The sequence below is a fragment of the Telopea speciosissima genome, chromosome 6 (genome assembly GCF_018873765.1).
Source record: "Telopea speciosissima isolate NSW1024214 ecotype Mountain lineage chromosome 6, Tspe_v1, whole genome shotgun sequence".
NCBI classification, from domain to species: domain Eukaryota; kingdom Viridiplantae; phylum Streptophyta; class Magnoliopsida; order Proteales; family Proteaceae; genus Telopea; species Telopea speciosissima.
This window is the reverse complement of record NC_057921.1, coordinates 54,316,761-54,330,161: the sequence shown is the minus strand read 5'-3', so window position 1 is coordinate 54,330,161 and position 13,401 is coordinate 54,316,761. Positions and strand designations below refer to the sequence as shown.

General features: G+C 38.0%; 2 protein-coding genes across 3 annotated transcripts in view; one reads left to right on the top strand and one right to left on the bottom strand.

Moving 5' to 3' along the window:
* LOC122664565 (DNA excision repair protein ERCC-1) lies at nt 1-13,017 on the top strand. Of its 2 annotated transcripts, XM_043860438.1 has the most exons (10): nt 1-364; nt 450-603; nt 1,137-1,240; nt 8,351-8,450; nt 8,592-8,668; nt 8,968-9,067; nt 9,279-9,350; nt 9,827-9,895; nt 12,323-12,939; nt 12,979-13,017. In XM_043860438.1, the coding sequence occupies exons 1-9, from the start codon at nt 105-107 to the stop codon at nt 12,659-12,661; spliced, it is 1,275 nt and encodes a 424-aa protein (XP_043716373.1). In that variant the 5' UTR covers nt 1-104; the 3' UTR covers nt 12,662-12,939; nt 12,979-13,017. The 2 variants fall into 2 exon arrangements, with proteins under 2 accessions (XP_043716373.1, XP_043716374.1); XM_043860439.1 differs by lacking the exon at nt 12,979-13,017 and having other exon boundaries at nt 9,827-9,884; nt 12,323-12,558.
* LOC122664563 (regulator of nonsense transcripts 1 homolog) overlaps nt 432-13,401 on the bottom strand; it is a 36,361-nt gene continuing 23,391 nt past the window's right edge. The window contains exons 30-31 of the transcript XR_006333353.1: nt 2,326-2,330; nt 432-443 (exon numbers count right to left, since the gene is read on the bottom strand). The gene's annotated coding sequence lies outside the window, so the exon portion shown is untranslated. The remainder of the gene's footprint in view (nt 444-2,325; nt 2,331-13,401) is intronic.

The following is a 13,401-nucleotide window of genomic DNA, read 5'->3' as shown; positions in this document are numbered from 1 at the left end:
CGATTTGCAGATTCCTAATCACTCAAGGAAGAGAATCATCCAAATCTCTGATATTCAACAGAAGAAGTAAGAGAAAGCGAAGATTGAGAGGAGAAGAAGAGAAAATGGAGGACGAAGAGGAGCGACAGCTGAAACAAACAATAGAAGAGGAGGAGAAGAAGAAAAATAATAAGAGCTCCGTTGTTATAAGGATCCCTTCACATGAAGAGGTCTTCGAGACCTCTCAGTCAAAACCTACTCCTTCCCTTTTCCGTCCCTCTACCTCTTTCTCTGAAGCCTTTTCTTTCCTAAAGAAAACCGAATTCTACACAGCTCCACCTCAACCATCACAGCCTTCGCTGAGGCCTGAGAACGACACTTCAAGGTTAGACTCTGGACAGATTATCATGAAATTAGATTTCTGGTTATCTGTTTGAAACTGACATGTTCTGCGATTTTTTTCCCTGTAGCCAAAGTCAAATTGCACAAACAGAAGCTTCTTCTTCTTCATCTTCTGCTACGGCTGCTGTTGGTGGCGGTGGCATTTCTGCTTCAGTTCCCTCTTCCTCTTCACCACATGTTTCTGTTCAGAATCGCAATGCTATCCTTGTAAGCCATCGGCAGGTTAGTATGCTTTCTGGTTTAATCTGGTACTGGGTAGGGTCCATTTTGATTGTATGACTTTAATCTCTGGAAGCTTTCATTTTGTTTGTAATACGAACATCAAAGCGTTGGGGGCTCGGGCGGAGGTTGGCAGGGAGGGAGAGACCAACTGTGTTCGTGGCCTAGTAGTTTAGTTAAAAATTAATTGTTGCGTGACTTTTCGTGTCCTAATATGGATTGTAGCTCTTACTAATTCCATATATGTACTAGGGTCTTCTAGGTAGGTTGCCAGAAAATAAAAGTAAGTTCTTTTATAAATTGGAAAACATGGTAATCATCTATTCTGAAGCTGTTAAAGATTGGATTTTTCCAATGCCCTCTCTCTCTAAGGCTTAATCCTGGAATGTTGAAGCTGCCGTTAATGGTTTGACGGTTTTTACATTTTTAATTTTCTTTTGCCTAAAGTCAGTACTCATTTTGATGTATTTATAATTCTATTTCAATATCATGCTTCATAGCTTGACTTTCCTGTTTTTTGGGTGGCTTTTGCACAGAAAGGAAATCCCTTATTGAAACATATCCGAAACGTGAGATGGATGTTTGCAGACATTATTTGTGATTATTTGCTGGGCCCGAACTCATGTGCTCTATATTTGAGGTCTGCATTTCTAAGCTATTTTTATTTCTTCTGCGTTCACTTACAATTGGATGCTCAAATTTTATGCACTTTTTCTGTTAATCCTTTTTATAAAAGTTAGAGAATCAATTAATGGCCATGTTTTGACCATCCCAAGAAATTAATATGACTAACTTGGCTACTGCCTATGTTAGATGAAGGTCACCATGAGTTGTGCTCATGTAAGCTCCCCCTGAAATTAGACCAGTTGCCCTGTTAAGCTGAGACAGTTGGACTGAATCCACCTGCTTTGATTTAAATGTTACACCCTGCCTCTAGGTTGATGACAGCATGCTCAAACACTCTATATAAAATGTGTTGAGAGAAAGTTGAGGAGCATGAATCTGTAGTTGGTATTTTACCCTTGATTAGAACTAAGGCACTGTGCTATGGGTTGTTGGATCAAAAGAATCTCAATATCATATTTGGGAATGGCAATGGGGCCATATACCCATCCAAAACTGTAGTTAAAAGTACAACACTGAATCTACTTCTTTATCATTTGTCAATCTGCATGAAGTCTGTTTCTGTGGCAGAAAATTGGAGTCACACGATGGATATCTTGTGGCATGGGAAACAAGGGGATGGCCGGATGGGAGCTTCGCTTGGTAGACTAGAAGTCGGTCTGAAGGAGGTAATTGGCTTGGGATAAGACTATTTGAGAGATGGTCATTCCATAATTGGTGATTTGGAAATGGAGTGATCCTATGGCTCAAATAATAGTAGCTATATATTAGGGTTGAGAGGTGAAGTAAATATGAGAAATAGCATCACAGCCAATGTTTATAGCACGGGCATGTCAATTTGCTACTTGCGAGAGACAGAAAAGGGAATATCTGATAAAGATCACCAAAATACTTGAAAAAGTTCTCACGTAATAGGTCATTGTTATTGGATTCGGAGAACCTTTTAATATAAGAATTCTTTGTTAGATGCAAATTCTTATGAACTCAATAATTTGAAAAAGTGCCGGATGCTAAATATGAAAACAGAAAGAACAAACTCAAGACTTGGTTAACTTGCACCATTTAACAAAGAGAAATGATAATACTACCAATGAGTAGCACTTGAACTCCATGATCCACCTTCCCACCACATGTGGGCTTTACAAAATCTGAAAATAAAAATTAAAAATTTTAAGACACCACATTTAAGTGAAGGGGTAATTCATAGAGTTCTTAGCCCCACGTTGTTTGTGGTGCTGGCCTTCCTCTTTGCTAGATGATTTGATTAGCTTAAATAGTTATAAGAATGGGTAACTGAAAGATGTCATTCCATTTGGTTACTTGGTGCAGTGTAGAAAAGCCTCACAGTTGTTTCAGTGTAGAGATGAACTATATTTTGAACATCAACTCTCTATTGAAACTGACAAAAGATATAGTCTAGGTCTCTCCTGCTCTGCATATGATGCATATTCACTAACTGTGGTTCCTTATTTCTATTCTTCCCAAAACCTTAGCAATATACCCACATGATATCATTGTAACTTGGTGCAGACTTAGGGGGCTTGGTTAAATTGAAACTTTCTAAGTGAAGGAGTTCATGGGCATCATAATTTGGTCCTGCCACTTCCACAAGTTACACTGAACTGTAAGAAAATGTAACAAACAGGCAACCAAGAACTCTACAAAGTTCACTAATTTTTTTAGATGTTTTTGAGACCCAATATCTTTTGCTTGAATGGGATACTTGCCTCAAGAAATTTATCTTTCGCAGCTAAAACAAAAGATCTTCTGAAAAGACAAAAACTGGTTCCTAATCTCTTGATGAAGTCAACACTTTTCACTATTATTCTGGGGACAGGGCATCATAACGTCAAAGATGAGAAAACCAAGTTTGTGCATATATGTAGGGAAACTAGCCATGTGGCTCACTTTCTGGCTGAGTACTGTACAAGTTTATATGAGGCAGTAATGGGCATTGACCTTCTTCCTGGTCAATTCCTTTCTATTTCACCCAAGGACACCGGAGGCCATATATACAACAGGATGTAAATTTGTGTGTTTCTGTTTTATAATATTATCCTTTATTTGCCTTCACGTACCCCTCAAAATAAAGCTACAACCGAGTTTAAGAAATTTATTTGTTAGAAATGATGGGGATTGAATTCAGTTCTACTCAGATTTATGGTGGGCTCAACATCCATTGAATATGTACTTGTGATCCAAATCATTGAAGTAAGGGTATCAATCAGTCAGTCTGGTCTGGTTTCAGTCAGACTGAATCGGTTTTAGGCATGTACTGGGCTAAGCTGAAGCCTAACCATTAAGGTGAAGTTTGGTTTCAGTTTCTGTCCGGTTCGGTTCCGGGTTTCTATCGGTTTTCCTTAACGAGTTCTTATCACTCCACTTGGTTTTGGTTTTCCAATGTATATATAAAGAGTAATGGTAAACTGTTTTTATTCAGTTTTTCAGGTTCGGTTTTAATTTTCGTGTTGAGAAGTGTACCACGATAGGGGGAGTGTCCCTATTGTGGTTGAGTCCATTTTGGTTTCCTTTATTGTTTTATGTCTTTAATTGTTAGGAGTTAGGAGTCAGTTTCCTAATCTAAGTTAGTTACCTATTTTAGATTAGGTTTAGTTTCCTTTTCCTTTTATGATTGTAATGGTTTTATTATAAATAAGATACTTGAGGGAGGAAGCAAACTAACATATACGGCTCCTCCCCTTGCAGCTACTCTTCTCCTCTTCTTTCTTCTCTCTTTTCTCCTCTATAAGGTTATTGGTTACAGGTACTAGGTTTTCTACATGTCGGTTGATCGATTGGTTCATTTTCTAAAAGGCCAAACCGTTAAGAGTTCAGTTCGGGTTTCCCTGGTCAGTTTGGTTGGTCCAACCAGTTCTGGCTGGAATTTGACACCCTTACATTGAATAGTTTCTTTGAAATTCAGTGGCCTTGGAAGATATAGACTCTTTTTATGAAGTTACGCCTTAATAATTTGGAGATCTGAATAAGAACTATGGAGCCAAAATATTTAAACTCTTTACTCAGATCTTTAGAGTAATCCAACCAGGGCTTGGGTAATTCCCTAGGAGGTGATGTGGAATTCTCTGGTGCCATCTAATTTTTTTTTAATATGGCTTGTCATCCATGGACAAGTTTGACAATTCCTACCTGGTAAGTGAGGGATTCACACACTTCCAAATGTGGGATTTATAACTTAGAAGAGGAAGATACTCTAAAACTGCTGCCACATTGCAATGTCGTTACCTCACTTGGAGTCTATTGGAGCTCTATCATGCCTTTGGAGCAAACTATGTACTTATACATGAGAACTCCATCATCAAACAGGATCAGAGTGGTTTGGGATCTTTTGGCTTTTGAAGTAGGATAATGTTAATAGTTGTTGTGGAATAAGATATTTGAGTGATTGGGGGAGGAAGGGCGTAGAGGATGGTGAAGGCCATAGATGTGATAGAAAATAAGGCAGAAATGGTAGTTTAACGGGTCAACTCAATTCAACTCAGCCTTATCCCAACTGAATGGGGTCGGGAAAAATGGTAGTTAAATGGGTATAGACATCATTATTGGATGATATGCATTGTGGTAGATTTGCTAGAAATGAAGCTAAGAAGATTGTTGGAAAAGCAAGGGCGAAGAAATATAAAGATCTTTATAACAATCTGAGCACCATAGAAGGGGGAAAAAATCTATTTATAAGATAGTTAAAGTGAGGGAAAGGAAGAGTAGAGATCTTGACCATGTTAGATGTATTAAAAGTGAATATGGTAAAGTACTAATAATGGATGAGGACATTAAGAAGAGATGTGATGGTTATTTTTGTAGCCTACTAAATGAAGATACTTCGAATAATAGTGTTCCAGAAGACTGCATTATCTAGCAAGACACCACATGTTGTAGATATATAAGAAGAATTAGGGTGTCTGAAGTAACAGAAGTTTTAAATAGGATGAAAAGTAGGCAAGGCACAAGGCCCAAATGAGATCCCAATAGAAGTATGGAAGAGCTTAGGAATCTGTGGTTATCTTGGCTAACCAAGCTGTTTAATAAGATTATGAGCACAAGGAAATTGCTAGATGAATGAAGGAGAAGCATCGTGGCTCTGATTTACAAAAATAAAGATGATATTCGGGCTGCAATAACTATAGAGGCATAAAACTAATGAGTCATACTATGAAATTATGAGAGAGGGTTATTGACACCCACTTGAGACAGGAAACTACTATTATCGAGCCCAATTTGGTTTTATGCCAGTAAGACCCATGACGAAAGCTATTTACCTAATTAGGAGACTTATGAAAAGATTTAGAGATTGCAAAAAGGATCTTCATATGGTCTTTGTTGACCTAGAAAAAGCTTATGATAGAGTCCCTTGAGAGTTAATTTGGCGAGCACTAGAGAAGAGAAGTGTTTCAAGTAAATATACAGACATAATGAAAGATATATATGATGGTGCGGTGACAAGTGTAAGAACTGTGGGGGGCCAAGGTAGTGAATTCTTGATTGCAATTGGGTTACATCAAGAATTAGCTTTAAGCCCTTATTTGTTTGCGTTTATCATGGATGATTTAACCGGAGGCATTCAAGATGAGGTTCCTTGGTGTATGCTTTTTGCCGATGATATTGTTTGTGTAGATGACAGAAAAACAGGAAATAGGGATTAATGCCAAGTTATGGAGATCAACCTTGGAATCAAAAGGTTTTAAGATAAGTAGAAAGAAGACGGAGTATATGGTGTGTAATACACTAGGACGGATAATGAGGTGGTGAAAATTGATGAGAGGGAGATTCAGCAAAGTGATTATTTTTAGGTATCTTGGCTCAATCATAAATGGAGAAGGTGATATAGAGGATGATGTTTCATAGAGAATTAAAATAGGATGAATGAAGTGGAGAGGTGTATCTGGAGTGTTGTGTGATCAGTGTATTCCTTTAAAATCTAAAGATAAATTTTATAGGACAATCATACGATCAGCTGATGATGTATGGTGCAAAATGGTGGGTAGTTAAGAAGCATCATATAGATAAACTCAGTGTAGCGGAGATGAGGATGTTGAGATGGATGAGTGGCAAAACTAGGAAGAATAAAGTTAGGAATGACCATATTAGAACTGATTTGGGAGTAGCACCGATACATGATAAGCTATGAGAGAGTCGTTTGAGGTGGCATGACCATGTTCAACGGAGGCCTTTGGATGCTCCAGTACGGAGGAGTGATTTGATTTAGATTTAAGGAACTAAAAGAGCCAGGAGCAGGCCTAAATAATCTTATGAGAAGTGGTTAGGAAAGACTTGCATAACCTAGGCCTTGTATCAAGTATGACCTCGAATAGAGCTGATTGGAGGGCAAAGATCCATGTAGCTGACCCCATTTAGTTGGGATAAGGCTGAATTGTTGTTGTTGTATGCATTGTAATAGATTATAGATTATTTTTAGTTGGGGCTGACTTACACTAAGGGAACCAATTGGACTAATATTGGGTTAGGTCTTTGTAATTGACAGTTTGCTCCTGAGTTCGGCCAGAGTGTGCCCATGCTCATCTTTCTGTAATTAATTACTAGTTAAAAGGAAATGGAAGTTGAAACTGGAATGTTGGTAAATTAGGTCTTACAAAGGTGTTACTGTTAACTGCTAAGTGGTAAACTTAAATTTATTTTTGGTGGACCTGTTTGTAAGTCAATCTGGTATAACTGTATGTTAGGTAGCTTACTAACAGTTGTAACTCATAACCATTATTTGACTCCCAATTTTGATATCAATTTGTTCTCAGCTCAGATATAGTTGAAGTGGTGGAACCTAGGGTTCGATAACCCTGATTATAGGTCTCTATGGATCCACAAGAATGCCAAATAACTCAAATTAATGGTTGAGTGGCGAGTCTGTAAATAAACTGAAGTTCAGAACGCCTGAAAGAGCAAACGGTCTTGGGACAGACTGGTAATTAGTTAATAAGGAAGGGCAGTACTGGAATTCACAAAGGCTGGTGGTAAGGCTGGATCAATTTAACAAAGGATGGTAATATCAGCTATGGACTTAATAGTAAATTCGATGAACAGTACCTTCTTCAACCTCACGACTCTAAAGGAAATAAAACAGCGAGACTCAGTGTTGTTTCAATTGAGAGATCTCTCTCGTATGAGTGTATGACCTTTGAATGGTCTGAAATTTGGGTGGATGTTGCTAATCCATAGGTTCTGAAATCCAACTATGGGTCAGTCGAAAAAACCACTTGAAATTAGTAAAGTATCTCTGAAACCCCTCCTGTCGGTAGAGTCGAGCTCAGATCTGATTGCATGTTCACTACTCACAGAATAGGAGGACTTTGGGGATGGGAATCCAGGGTTTGAGTCGCCCTAGGGAGATGATCAGACACCCAGAATATGAAGGGGAAAGAAGAAGAGGCGAGAGAGATCGAATGATGTAAAGGGACTGGCGGTTACCTACCCATAACCCACTCAAACCAGATTCAAATCAGAATTCTCTTCCAGATTCGATCTTGGCTTGCTTACCCTCTCGGGTTTGCATCAGGCGGTGCCATTAGAGCAGGGACCAAGAATGATTAGGGAGAGTGTATAGCAGAAAACCAATAAGGGAGAAGAGGAAGAAACAGGAATGAAAAAAGGAGAGACAAATGAAAATACCTGGGAGGGAAGGGACCTGAAAGCAGGAAAGATGAGAAGAGGAAGGGGAAGAAACCACGCAACCTCCAAGCGCACCACACTACCACAGTGAAGCACAGTAAACAACCAGTAAATTTCTCTACTCTCTTTTCATTCAAAACTGAACTCCATCGTAAGTACATGATGCATATAAATAGGAAAATGACTTCTACGTATCTAAAACAGAAGAAAGTCTCAAACTAAGAAACGGCAAAAGAGCTACCTTCCTACCAAAATAAAACAAAATAAATAAAAGAGAAGATTACATGTTATCCCCCCAACGTAGCAATAAATTCTAATAAATCTTACCAACCTTTCATGGACCAAAAAGCTGGGTTGGGCTGGGTTTGTTTCGGCATAGGCTTCCGCTGTGGTCGTGCCAGTCCATCCACATCAATGCCACTGCATCAAGAAGAGCATTTTGTAGGTTATAATTTATGTAATAACTGTGTTTAATTACCATTTGATGCAGTCTTCGGTATCATCTGCTTCATCCAGATTATCTCTATTATCGAATAAGGGAGCTGCAGAAGAACTTCAAGCTCCGTGTGGTTCTGTGTCATGTCGATTTGGTATGTAGTCCTGTTTTCCATTAAGTTTCTATTCCTTTCAGGTCATTTTCTGTTTCTATATTGAGTATGTATAGAATGATAATCATCTACACCCCCACATGAACAATTATATGATATTTTCACTTTTATCCTTTATTTCAGGAGGATGTAGTTAAGCCTCTACTTGAAGTTACAAGGACAGCTCTACTTCATGATTGCACTCTTCTATGTGGGTGGAGGTACCAAGCAATTTCCATTTCTTAGTGTATGGTGACATAGTGATGCCCAAAGATGTATTGGCTATATCTTATGTAGTGATATTTGATTATTTGCTTTTCATTACTTTTATGCTGAATTCTGTAATGGTCCAGATGAGATATTAAGCAACTTTTTCTGTTTCCCCCAAGCTCTTCTCTATTTATTTGCTAATTACTTTTGAACTTACACCATGTCTGATGATGTAAGTTCTCTCCTTGATTTTAAAGCCATTAGAGAACAGCTTCAATTTATTTCTTGATAGCTTCCTGGTCTTTTCTAGTTTGGAGGAATGCGGTCGATATTTGGAGACAATAAAAGTTTATGAAAACAAGCCTGCAGACATTATTCAAGGGCAAACAGATACAGACTATTTATCACGGGTATTTATCCATGTTTATGTTCATGTGGTAATCAGACATTCAGCTTACCATTATTGGGTTAATGTTTTGTAACTTATTCTGTGATGAATTTCCCATCACAAATGAAAAATCTTTTATGAACTATGCTCTCTATCCCTGTTTGAGAGCATTATAGCTAGACTCCACTGAGACTGATTGTTTTTTTATCCTCTCTTTCATTCTTTGGTGGTAGTTGCATCATGCCCTTACAGCGGTTCGACGTGTTAACAAGACTGATGTTGTTACTCTTGGTTCTACTTTTGGGGTAAGGATACTCATTTGCAGCAAAGCATTCATAATTGGTGACTTTACGTACATATCAGTTATCTATGATCTGAAAAGTGCCTACGTTGATTGCACTTTGAGGCTATGTTGATCTTTACTACATGACTAGTAGATACACTTCTCATTTTATAAAGTGATACAGTGGACATCTATGATGACATAACCCTTTTTTCTTGTTTTTGGGTTTTTCCTTGTCTGGTGTCAAGCCCTGGTTTCTCACCTTTGTATTTCCTTGTTCTTTCTCCTAATAAAATTTTGTCACATTGGAAGGGAAATATTTTAGTGATAGCTTTATCTTTACTATCAATTCTATTTGGTGATGTGATGCCTTGAACTTTTCACCAAATACATAACAAAGGCGATAACTTTATACACATAACGAGCTCTCAATTTCTTGATTTTCTTCTTTGTATTTCACCTTCAGATTTTTCACTCAGGTTTGATGTTCCATTGCAGTCTCTTTCCCGTATCATGGATGCATCCATGGAAGACCTTGCTCGATGCCCTGGCATCGGTGAGCACAAGGTAAATTTATTACTGCATTCTTGTATTAGTTCCTTCAAGCCTTTCCAACCATTTATTTGACATTTTACTTTTTCTCTTTTAAGGGTTTAAATGTACTAGATGAATGATGATTGTTGTTAAGAGCAATATCTGGAATGTGGTGAACAAGAAAATAGTTGGACTCTTAGTTGATTAGAATATGCAAAGTTGAAGTGTTATTCCTAACATGGATTATATTCTGTAAAACTCAATAGTTTTGGTGAGTAACCCCCCCCCCCCCAAAAAAAAAAAAAAAAAAAAAATATATATATATATATATATATAATAATTTTGGGAGTATCCACTATATATATATATATATATTATAAATTGTTAATTTAGATTGCATTTGTCTTGGTTGTTGGACAACTATATACTGAAATTTTCCAGTATGTAGAAAAGAATTTTTTGTTTGTCTTTAACTCTTGAAAGCAAATATGCATGAAATAATGCCATGCTGAAAATTTTCAGTTTGTTATTTTCAAAATAAATAAATTTTCTATGCAAATTACTGTGCTTGGGACCACATGTGTAGAAACTGAATTAGTTTTCTGTCAGGAGCAGCCAGAGATTATCCGGGTAGTAGGGTTGATGCAGTAGCATTGACACGGTTGGACTGGCACAATCTGCTATGGAAGCCCAAGCCGAGATGGCACCGGCCCAACCTGAGTTTTTGGTCCTAAAGGGCTTGGTTGATATTTATTTTCTTTATTGGGATAGATATTGTCATCTTTTATTTCCTATTTAGTGTTAGCTTCTGATTTTTATGAGTTTAATTTCTTATATGTACGTGTACTCTACGATTGAGATCTTAGAGAATTGAATTATTTCTGGATTGCCACAATTTTCTGTCTTGCTAGAACAGTATCATCGCTGTTTGATACTGTTGGTTCTTCTTCATCTTCTCCAGTTCCTCCTCCCTTCTATTTTCACCAGTTATTTTCTTCTATTCTCCTTGTTTCTCTTTCCTTTGCCTCTTGCTTGCTTCTGGTCTCTTCTTATTTATTTTCCTGCTGATTCTCTTCCCCATTGCTATTGTTATTCTGTTCCAGTGGTACCATTGTTTCTCCATGCTAGCTTCTTATCTCTCTCCTCCTCATCCCTTTCACTCTGAGATTTGGAGCAAAGAAAGCCCTTCAAAGGCGACCTGAATTCTTGAATCTTAAGCCCTATTATCACCCCTGCTGTAAGTTGGAACTCTGCAAACAAATCTGAGTTCCTCCCTACCCCCACCCACAATTTCTGGAAATTTATTTGAGTTGTTAGTTGCTGTTTCGTTTGAGTACCACTTGGAATCAACAGGCCTTGTGGTTGAGAACCTGGCTGCAAAGTTGTACAACCATTAGAGCTCTAATGAAGGAGTTCTCTCCTTTGTATTGCTGCTGGTTTCTGCCTCCTGGTTTGTGTCTTGAGGTACGAGACAACTCCCTCCCCCTCCCCCCCCCCCCCAACAATATATTTTTTAAAGTTGATTTCCAATATTACCCTTCCCTACTTTCTTAATCAAGTTCTATTCCTTTATTTTATTTTGCTCAGTTTACCTCTGTTCAATAATTGCTAAACTCTTATGTCCTTTTCTCTTTTACCTACCAAGTAACCACTTAAGAAATTCGGTAAATTTCCAGATTGCAACTACCATTATACATTGACCTGGTTAGGCACTTGGGTTCCCAAACGAGGTTTTCGAACCCGGGATTGCATCAAGGGATGGCAATGGGCGACATGACCTGTTTGATAAACATGAACATTACCTACTCAGAAATAAATAAAGTGAATAAAACAAACATGACCTGTTTTTTATCTTTCAACATAAGTGCATTTGGCACACAACTGCACGATAAACCCAACATAAATAAAACCTGATGCAGCAGTTTACAATTAATAACCTGCAAAATCCAGTACGCTCAAGACATTGACAGTTTCAACTCACTAAGTCTTGGCCAACTACTTAGTGTTGTTTATGTGAATACTGTTCCACCATTCCACTCTAGTCCCATATTCACTGTTTATGTGATTTTTCAGGACTGTGCCAAAGGTCCAGCTAAGGATTTTCTGAAAGTCAGCCGCCAACATGATATGTCCATCATCCTCTCTTTATAATTCCTTTTGACAGGCTATGCAGAAGTATCAGTGGAGTTTCATAATCCATGTAGATCTCTTAGATTAGACCCATAGAGACATGCTTTCAATCCTCTTTACACCATCCATGTGTCTCACAATTTGCCAGACTACACTTGTATGGGTCCTTAAACTCTAGACTTTTATTTCATCTTTTGATCTTGAAGGCAGATATGCTTAATATTTTTTTTCTGTGGTAGTCTGACATGTTGGTGGAAGTAATTTGTGCTCATAGAAATTGAACTATGGAGCCTACATCTTTTTGACCTTGTCATCCCAAAAAATTTTCAGGTGAGACGATTGTATGAGACATTCCACGAACCATTCAAGCTTTCTGCCTACAGTCGACCCACTGGTGTTCCTGAAGCTCCTGCCCAGGAGGATGTTGCACCTCGATCAATAGACAGTGATGTGGAAGCTCAGGAGGAAGAATGTGTTGCAACAAAGCAGAAGAAAAAAGACCCTGATTTGACAGTGAAATCAGCGTTGAGTGCTGCTTTTGCAAAGTATTCAGATAAAATTTGTAAGAAGAAAGAAGAAATGGTGGATCATAATGATGAAGATTTTAATGTTGCTCCATCGAAAGCAAAAGCTCAAAAACGGAAGCCCAATGAGAAGGCTGCAAGCTGAGATAAAACATTCCAGATATTGAATGGAAATGGACAGAAAAGTCACTCTGTACACTGAGGGGTTTGGGATTTGAGAAATTACATGGACTTCTTCAAGGAAAGAATTATGGGAGCAAAAAACAAGCAAGCAAGCAAGAAGAATCACCATACCTTGACGTGAATGATCAACAGAAAGATATGATGCTTGCAGGATTTTGCTTCTGGGCCTACTCTGGCAGAGCACCATATTTGGAGTCCTGTTGATGCCCGGCAGTCTGCGTCTTGAACTGTTGTAAGTTAGTGTAGAGTGTTCTAAGTTAACCCAGCAGCGGTAGACAGAATGCACCTTGTGAAACACAATTGGATACCTTAACCTGCACCTTGTGAAACACAATTGGATACTTTAACCTGCCTTTCGTTCTGCCTTTTGTTGACATGTAACTTAGTCAGGCTAGACCAGTAATTGTTCGATTCTTAGATCCCCTTTGGTATGAAATTCAAAATTTGTCCGTATATTCTTAGATGCCCTTTGTTATGAAATTCAAAATTTGTCCGTATTGAAACATTGTAATGAGCTGGTTAATCTATCATATCGTCACTCTTGTTTTCGTTCAGATGATCGGTTTCATGTTAGTTCACTACACTAATCTGTTACACACACACTAACAAATCTTATTGTTACAACTTTTTGGTTTTCAGACATGGATATTTATACACACTCTTGACGGAACGTTTAGGAAATTTAGGGACCAAATCTAGGAA

Excerpts from the sequence above, each read along its gene's own strand:
- LOC122664565 (XM_043860438.1), top strand. The coding sequence starts at position 105 with ATGGAGGACGAAGAGGAGCGACAGCTGAAACAAACAATAGAAGAGGAG. Across the intron at positions 9,351-9,826 it reads CTCTTGGTTCTACTTTTGGG|TCTCTTTCCCGTATCATGGA; the intron begins GTAAGGATACTC and ends GTTCCATTGCAG. Across the intron at positions 9,896-12,322 it reads CTGGCATCGGTGAGCACAAG|GTGAGACGATTGTATGAGAC; the intron begins GTAAATTTATTA and ends AAAAATTTTCAG.